Source organism: Notothenia rossii, assembly GCF_949606895.1.
Source record: "Notothenia rossii genome assembly, chromosome: 11".
NCBI classification, from domain to species: domain Eukaryota; kingdom Metazoa; phylum Chordata; class Actinopteri; order Perciformes; family Nototheniidae; genus Notothenia; species Notothenia rossii.
In genome coordinates, this window is record NC_136910.1 from 9,225,802 (window position 1) to 9,234,871 (window position 9,070).

The following is a 9,070-nucleotide window of genomic DNA, read 5'->3' on the forward strand; positions in this document are numbered from 1 at the left end:
TGTTAACAAGTTTGCTGAGGTAAGTCTAAGTGTTCATTTCCATCATCTGCGTAATCTGTTTTGACATTTTGTTGCATATGTACTCAACTGTAAAGCCTGAATATTTAAATCGAGTTGACATAAATACTACTGTAGACTGAAATGTAAAAATGACCATGCATAGATATTTTAAATGTGATATGACTTATTTAACAAACACATTTTGCACAACACTTGCCTGACTAAACGCAATGCAAAAAAAGTGTTTATCATATTCTGCTCTTAATGTTAGTTTATCATTTAAATGTCTGAATTTTTTTTCTCCTTCCTGTAAATAGGAGTTAGAGATCGAGAAGTCAAAAAGATGTCCATATTCCAGAAAAGTTTGGGCTGTCTCTTCCTCTTCTGTCTCATCTGCTCAACTGAGTGCCGGGTGCTGAAGTTTGTCGTGGCTGTAAGTCGACTCTGTTCCCTTTTTCTTTCTGTGTGTGTGTTTTATATTGATAACATTTGAACATTAGTATTGGAATTTAACATTAAGCTCTTTTACAACCTTTTAACATAATCTGGAAGCCACTTTAGATCACATGACTCTGATATGACATTGTGCATGGTTGCTGATTACACCGTTTTTTTCTGCTCACTGGGCATTACTGTATTTACACATCCATGTGACAAAGGATTACTTTGAGCCTAAACTCCAACAGTGTCATGCATATCTCCCCCAGATACTGCTGCTCCGTTATAAACCTCTTTGCATATCTTTCTTTCACACCATACTTCAATGGTATAAAAGACAACGGACGGATTGAGTGAAAATCAAATATTCTTCCTAGAATGTGACCTAATACTAGTACACACTAGTGTCATGACCCAACATACATAGTTTAAAATATTATTTTATGATAATATTATAATATGTATACTGGTTTATGTTACATTGACAGTTGACAATGTAATATACAATTACCATTTTAGCTAAAGTAAAGCAAAACAATTATTAAGCTTGCTAACTTACTATCTAGTAGTTTTATTTTATTGATTAAAGTCGCATTAGTTTGTTTATTTTTTGTATTAGTCAGTTTTTTATTGTATAGTTGTAATGTTTGCTAGTTTTTCATTGATTTAATGTCCAACTATTTTATTACAATTCAGTGGAGTCCAGTTTCGTTTGGGTTATTTCAGCATGTATTATTAAGCGCCGCTTTCCACCTTCTTCTCCAGATGAGGGTGTTGCACTTTTCCTTGTATGTGACGTTTCGGTGTTGTTGTTTTTTTTGTTTTGTTTCTTTCCGTTAACTGTATATTTTTAGTTTATTTTAGTATCCTACGATATCGTTATGTTTGACTGTGAATAAGTTTGGCTGTGAAAAAGAAATTTGAAAGACAGGCCATCTATTTCTATTATTTTTTCTTAGAAAGGTGCAGGTAACATAAGATTATTTTCTTCTCCCTGCTCCTTTTCGGTCAATGGTGTGTTTACAGAGACATGTTATGTTAACAATTATACATTAAGATGTGCATACCATGAACGGAACAAATACAAATGAAATGAAATGTATTTAGTCGAAAGGTGTTTTGCATCAAGAACGTGTTGGAAAATAAGAATTGTCTCCAAGAGAAAACCTCAACCTTCGTAACTTGACTTTGTGGTTCGCTTTTCCTTGACGTCTTACATCCAGATTGTTGGTAAAGTTCATCCCACTGTGGTGCTAGCAGGCGTGACTCAGATGTGTCTATACGCCACTGTAACCAACCTGTGTGTCATGTAACTGCTCAGAAAGTGAGTCCTCAGGTTAATAATACTAACGCAGCAGGTCCACTATCTGTGTCATCAGAATGACTGTTCTAGCAAATCCGGACTGAACTCTTCCATAACACAGGTTTCTATTTCTGACTCGTGTCTCATAATGTATTTATTCCATAAGTACACAGTGTAATGTCTGGCAAAGCAGCATGGCGTCTGAGTCTGAATTTGTGTGACATAATCTGTTATGACTTTTAAGGTGTTTCGACATGGAGATCGATCTCCCATTGAGTCGTATCCCAGGGATCCTCATGGAGAGGAAGTGTGGGCTCAGGGCTTCGGACAGCTGACTGAGGTACTCTGCGTGTGTTAGTGTGTGTTAGTGTGTGTGTGTGTGTGTGTGTGTGTGTGTGTGTGTGTGTGTGTGTGTGTGTGTGTGTGTGTGTGTCATCATTATAATTTTGGCAAGCAGAATTTAGCAAGCAAAACAACCATGAATGAAGAGCTTTTAGGTGAAGATAAATTGCCTAAAATCTATGCCTTTCCTTAAGTTTCATGGGTGTCTTAAGTACGGTGGCCCTGAAGTGGAAAACTCAACATTACAGAAAACAGAAACCATAAAACACAACAGAAAACAAAATGCTAAAAATGTTTTAATGATGAAGGAAAGTTAGTTTGAATTAAGTTTGCTCTGGTTAAAAATAAATATCTTTAAAAATGTTTCCCTGTAAAAGTAATTGATAATGCAAATGTGCTGTATATAAAATCATTTGTAGACCAGGCTAATTTTGTACCTCTATACTACCGTATTTGACAACAAATTCACGTACAGTGCAATGCCAAAGCTGCTTTCTTCACCATCTGGCTGCATTAGCTTTAGATGTGGTATAACAAATAACAGTATATGACATTTATGATCGGCACAACGTAAGATCAGTTTCTGCTGAATTTAAGCCTTGAAATAAAGCGTGCAGTCTTTTAATTTAATTCCATCCGACTGTGATATCATTTCCCTCTAAGACAATAAGCTGGTTTACAGTGAATAGACGTATCGTTTCTGGCTATAGAAGGCCCTGTAGAATGGGTGAAATGTGTTAATATATGTAAATAAGTTGAATCTGACCTTAAATCTGCCAAATCTATACAGCAAAAAGGTCAGATTCGACAAAGATTAACCGCGCTGCCAATGTTCCTTTCAGCTGGGCATGCAGCAACAGTTTGAGCTGGGCAGATTTCTAAGGAGGCGTTACAGCAACTTCCTCAGTGATGACTACAATAACAAAGAGGTATGTGTATGTGTAAACAGTATGTGTGTATGTCTGTGAATACCTTTTTGTCCCTGATGTCCCCTGTGAGCCTGTGTGTTTCGGTATCACCTTATGCTGTTGTCAAGGGTGCCCTTGGCCCAACATGTGAAATCATGTGTTAAGCCACTGTCTTTATGAGCTGTTACAACATACACCAGGCTAATTAGTATGGCTCCTACTGGTGATATCACTGCCGTGGCCTTGTAATATGCTGTAACATGTGGGGTAATTTGGCCCCTGGGCTCCATGTGCAGTTGGCAGCATGCATGTTGGTCTGCATGCTCAGCACACTGCCATTATAAAGGTCTGATTTCTGCTTTGTTTTCCTTTTTCACACTCACTGTCTCTCCTTTCCCCCTTGATTTCTCTACCCCTCCTCTCTTTCTCTCTCCCAGCATTGCTCCTAGCTATCTTCTCCTTATCCTAAATAACACGTTATTACCACACAAATACCATCTCTTCTCAGTACCTGTCATTGGCCATTTGTCGCCCAAGTCTCTGTCAACTTGTACCGTACCTTTCCAGGCGCTGCCATGTCTGTTTTAATTTGACAAAGAGGCAGAAAAAAAGCCATCCTGGGCATCACAGGAACATCCAACCTTATCAGCGAGATTTACTGTGTGCAAAACCTGACATGGTGTGTCAGGTTTGAGAGATATAGACGAGCGAAGGCTGATGTCAGAAGAGATCACAGTGAGACAGATATTTTTCTCCCTATCTCTCTCTCATACATTTGGATCTCTTCTGACTCCCCTGCTCTTCATGATAAGGGAATACCTCAGTTGACTTGGGAGGAGTGCAGCTCACTCATGATACACTGCTGCTTTGCTGGGTGCATATATTTTTGCATCTTTACGTGACGAAAAAGCGAAGTATTCACTTTCCAGATTTAATCCTTTTTAGTTTCCAAGTGCATTCCCACTCTATAAAAAGTAAGCATGACTATAGGAATCAGTCTCATGTACTACCATATGGATGCATTTTAATATCATGTTCCCTTCATGTTTGCCACAGTTATACGTGAGGAGCACTGACTACGACCGCACTCTGATGAGCGCCCAGGCCTGCCTCGCCGGGATGTTCCCCCCGACCAGGCGCCCGGCTCCCATCATGCCCCAGTTACTGTGGCGTCCTATTCCAGTGCACACCACCCCCAGGGCACAGGACAAGGTAGGCTGCTGAGCCACATAAATATTTCCTTTCACACGGCAGCCATACACACCCGAATAGAAACTTGTACAAGTTAATTTGAGTCTCTCTCTCTGCAGCTCTGTGTTGCTCTCTGTGTTCACCTCAGCTCAGAACCTGCAGCGCTGAAATTCCCTATTGTTTTACAGTGAGAAATGCACATATAATTGTGCCCAGAAGACTAGCGATACCTGCAGTAAACGTGCATTATTTCCACTGATGTTGTGCTGTTGTTTTCGATTTCTCAAGCTGCTGAGGTCTCCGGGCAAAGACTGTCCTAGGTTTAGAGCGCTGATGACGGAGACTTTTGAGAGCGAGCTTTACCAGAGGTTCCTCAGGGCTAACCAGGTGAGACAAACCACAGAAGAAGACAGACTTAGAAAAACACTGCAATGTAATCTGTTCAATGACGCTGTGCTCGCAGCTCACTTTGTGTTAAACATCACTTTGCTATGAGTCATGTGCCTGTTAACCACGGAAAAACGTGTTTGTTTCCCTGTTGTTTTTTACATCATCAGAATTATATAACCAGAACTGCTGTGAATAATACTTTTCCTCACATCAGCTGCTTCTTTTCTGCTTATCTGCCTTGATCTGTAAATTAACAAACATTGTGAAATGCACATTCGTATAAAAAAGTGATACGTACATACAGTACTTCACAGTAGCTGGTGCCAATGCTACCCGCACCTCTAGTGGATGTGTTAGTTATGCTGTAGACATGATGATTTTCTCAGGCACGGTGACTCCCGTGCCTCGAAAAAGCTGCACAGTGCAATTTCTCTCACATTCTCAGAGACGCTAATTAACGGTTGGATTGAATTAGATTAAGAATTACAATGAAACGGTTTTAATTAAACAGAGTCCCATGTGCTGCCTGTTAAGGTGCTGTTTGAGATCAGGAAGGGGCCTCCTGCATTGAATTTGTACACCCTCTGCTGGAGGCACATAACCTGCAAGCTTGATGCATGAACCAAAATGGTGCCATTTTTCACTGCACCGTCTGACCAAAGGCTGGATTTACAAACCATCACTGAAATAATAACCAATCCGATTCAGCAACTAATGTCTGCAATATTAGTTTATCAGTGCATCTACAAAAACAATCCAAAGCATTATTACCCATATATACAAACATATGTGTTATATTCTTTGACATTATGATAACGAATGAGTTGAATGCTGTGATTACAATAACTGATGTACTTAACTGCAGTTTTTAGATGCTTACACTCAACTTGAGTTTTATTTTATGGTACACAACATTTAAGTGGGAAATATTGTAATGTTGCCTTCACGGAAGTCAATCAGATGGAAATGTTAAAATAATAAAATTAATTAATAGTTAAGGGCCAACTTTCATTTAAGTTACTTAATGGGGTAAATCTATGAAACATGTGACAGAAAAGCAGAACTTAACGTCCAAATTTGTCAGAAAATTGTCATTATTGATTCTTGAATTATGGAAATAAAGGTGCTTTGTGAGGTGACTTTGACCTTTGACCACCAAATGATAATCAGTTCATTGCTGAAGCCAAGTGGACGTTTGTTCCAGATTCCAAAAGATTCCCTAAAGGTGTTCCCGAGACATTGCGATAACAAGAATGATCCCAATGGACATACAAGACAATGCCACATCTTAAAATATTTACCTTGGGCCATTTTCATTGGAAAAATGCTACTTCTAATGAATTGTATTTCTAATAACTATATTGTATTGATCAGAATATGTCTTCCACCACTGGTTAAATGTAATGTTGTAACTCTCTTCTGCACGTTGCAGTTCTTTGTTGAAGGGCTTTCCAACCACACTGGCTACCCCGTCTCCAAACTGGTTGGAAAAAAAATGTGGAGGGTCCACGACACTCTAACCTGTCAGGTATACTTGATGTTCCACACACAGGAACACAATTGATCTAGCTGTATTCTGCAGTTTACAAATGCTTCAATTACTGATACAAACACCATCTGCAGAGCAGTGAGATGGAAACAGAAAGAGGGAGAAGAGAAGAGATCTGTTTTCTTCAACACGCCTGCAGAGAGTTGAGGAGGGGGCTGGAGCATGGGGAAATAATTTATATACATACACTAAGACATGAATAGGAGAACATATTGAAATCATAATTAAAGCATTATGAGATGGGTGGATTCTAGGCCAGGTTGAATAAGCTCATTCACACTTGCAAAATGAGCATCTGTTATCTTCAGACCGGTGCTAAAAATAGCTGGAATAATATGAACGATGAAACACAGCCATTTAAAACTCCCTTTGTTGCGATTCGTGCGTTGTGTAATGTGATTATTAGCGCGATGCAGGGTAATGAATGCTATTTTCTTGCACAGAGAATCCATAACTTGACTCTCCCCCGCTGGGCTACCCAAGATGTTCTGGACACCCTGAAGAGAATTGCATCATTTGAGGTCATGTACAGCATCCTCAGTCACAAGAGGAAAGAAAAGGCCAGGCTCTCGGGAGGTGAGGATTAACACAAGATATAATTAATTAAAAGCACTTTTCTGAGAGAGAGAAACAATTACAGCAGTGCACCCAACAATTTGCTGTGGGCAAGAGGCGTTGTTTATGCCTGAGACAGTGTAAAGTGGTGGGCCGGGCTTCCTAAAAGCACATATGAGCTAATGGCAGAGAGATGATTACAGCGCTAAGACAAGATGCTCTGTTAGGTCAAAACGATTGCGCTGCTGTCTGGGAAAATGTCATTTGCACTGTTGACACTGATGTGCTAATTTATCAGGGGTGCTGCTGAATGCCATCCTGAGGAATTTCTCCAGGGCTGTAGAGCAAGGGAGTCCTCTCAAATTCATTATGTACTCAGCTGTAAGTGCAACGTTTGGGCACACACACACACACACACACATTTTGAATGTCTCGTGCAAACTGCTGTTTCACATCTTCTCACCGCCTTGATGTTTGTCATTCCAGCATGACTCTACACTCATCATGCTGCAGGCGGCTTTAGGCGTGTACAACGGCCTCCTTCCTCCTTACGCCACCTGTCAACTCTTTGAGTTCTACCAGGAGTATGATGGGTAATGACGTCCCGCCTGCTCTTTGCATAATTAATCACACTTTTTAGGTCAGATGGTCAAAACACACTAGGTTTAGCTTCCCACTGTTTAGCAGCACCATAAGACAATTCTCTTGTAACGTTTAATATCGACCCAGGACTGCAGTAAGCAATTTAACATGATCAAAAAAACCATTTCACACTTTACAGCTAATAACCATCATTACAAGTTTAAACGGCATTTGGAGCATCAATATCAAAGCAAATAACTGTGTGTGTTGTAATCTGCTTCTCTGTGGGCTACATTTAGCGCCGGTCTGGCTGCAAGTACTTGTTAGCGCCTGTGAATCCTGTTTGTTGCTACCTAGTAACGGAAACTCTGCACGGTGCTCATATGGCAGTAACCTCTGAAAAGTCATCCTGACCCATGATGTTGTGGCAGAAACATAACCACGTGCCCCGGTTTCCTCTCAGTCAACACTAATGTGAATGTTAGCAATGCTTTCGCTGTTAGCTAGCACGCCACAGTTAGCTGCTATTTGCCTTCGCCATGTTGAGATTGTGAAGCTTTAAAAAGTTTCAAATTGCAGTTAGTGTATTGTAGATATTATACTGTATAGTTTTACTGTAACAAACAGTAAAATTATGATTAATAAGGCTAATTGTTTTTATATTAGGGCTATAATTGATAATCACTTTTTTTTACTGTTTCACACACAAGATTATATACCATAGCCTATGTTTAAAGATGGTTTACAAAGCACGCACACAAATATCTTGTCTATTTATATTTATAATGTTAATTGTGCAAATTGGGAAATCATACATAACATTACTAATTGTCATTTGATTGTTTGTTACAACAAAACACCCATTACCTATCAATTGACCATTTAATGAGTGATAACAACTAGCACAAGTGTGTGTCATCTCATTGGGTTAATTCTAAACATTCCCCAGTTCTTATTCTCTGGAGCTGTATTACCGAAACAACTCGTGGAGCGACCCCTTCCCCAACCCTGTCCCAGGATGCAACGGGCTGAACCCCTGCCCTCTGTCCATTTTCACTGAGGTGGTCCGGGACGTGGTGTCAGAGAACTGGGACGCTGAGTGTGGGTTTCGGACAAAATTGTCAAGCACAGGTAAAGAAGTTGTTTTTATTTTTGTACAATTAATGTTATATACTGCTACTGCTACTGTACTTCACACATTCAGACTAAAACACGCCTGTTGTGAAATAAGTATGTGCAATGTCCTACATTTATTAATCTTATAACTGGCTGCTACTCTCCTATTTCTATATGTATACATTTTGAGTAAATATTGTGAGCTTGCTTTTCAATTTATTATGTTAGTGTACCCATTAGCCTCTTGTCTCCATTTTCATTGGGCTGTAAGAATGTAAATGTTCCCTCTGCGGGACGAATAATGGATTTCTGTGTTAGATTCTGATTCTCATGCTCGCGCTGACTTCTGTTTCGTTTCAACACATATTTTGCCACCGTTAACGCTTCGCTGCATTATGTTTATTCTTGTATTCACTTAAGGGACCAGTGTGGGGGATTGTGAGCACAGACTGTCTGGTTTAAAAATATCAAGGATTCTGGAAATCTTCCAAAATTGTTTTCACATTCACCTAAACAAGATCGTTGTCTCCCACAGGTGTCATAACAGCTCTTGCAGTGGCCGTGGGTCTCCTGGCAGTGGCGCTGTTGTTCAGCATAGTGGTGGCAGTCCGCAGGAGGAGACCTCAATACTCCAGGGGGGTGTAGTGCAGAAGACTGTCACACTTATCCTAAAAATACAGAAAGGTGCCTCTCTAA

General features: G+C 39.9%; 1 protein-coding gene across 2 annotated transcripts in view; it reads left to right on the forward strand.

Annotated features, from left to right (window-relative positions):
* Positions 1-9,052, forward strand: part of LOC307023920 (testicular acid phosphatase homolog) — a 9,164-nt gene extending 112 nt beyond the window's left edge. Inside the window, exons 1-12 of one of the 2 annotated variants that reach the window (XM_079657604.1) lie at positions 1-19; positions 318-433; positions 1,986-2,081; positions 2,926-3,012; positions 4,048-4,203; positions 4,471-4,569; positions 6,005-6,100; positions 6,565-6,697; positions 6,975-7,057; positions 7,163-7,269; positions 8,208-8,389; positions 8,910-9,052. The exon at positions 1-19 is cut by the window's left edge and continues 111 nt beyond it. In XM_079657604.1, coding sequence (XP_079513730.1) covers positions 344-433; positions 1,986-2,081; positions 2,926-3,012; positions 4,048-4,203; positions 4,471-4,569; positions 6,005-6,100; positions 6,565-6,697; positions 6,975-7,057; positions 7,163-7,269; positions 8,208-8,389; positions 8,910-9,019 — 1,239 coding nt within the window. In that variant the 5' untranslated portion in view covers positions 1-19; positions 318-343 and the 3' untranslated portion in view covers positions 9,020-9,052. Of the gene's footprint in view, positions 20-317; positions 434-1,985; positions 2,082-2,925; positions 3,013-4,047; positions 4,204-4,470; positions 4,570-6,004; positions 6,101-6,564; positions 6,698-6,974; positions 7,058-7,162; positions 7,270-8,207; positions 8,858-8,909 lie in introns of those variants that run through there. The other variant, XM_079657603.1, reaches the window with a different exon arrangement.
* Positions 9,053-9,070: the final 18 nt, after the last annotated feature.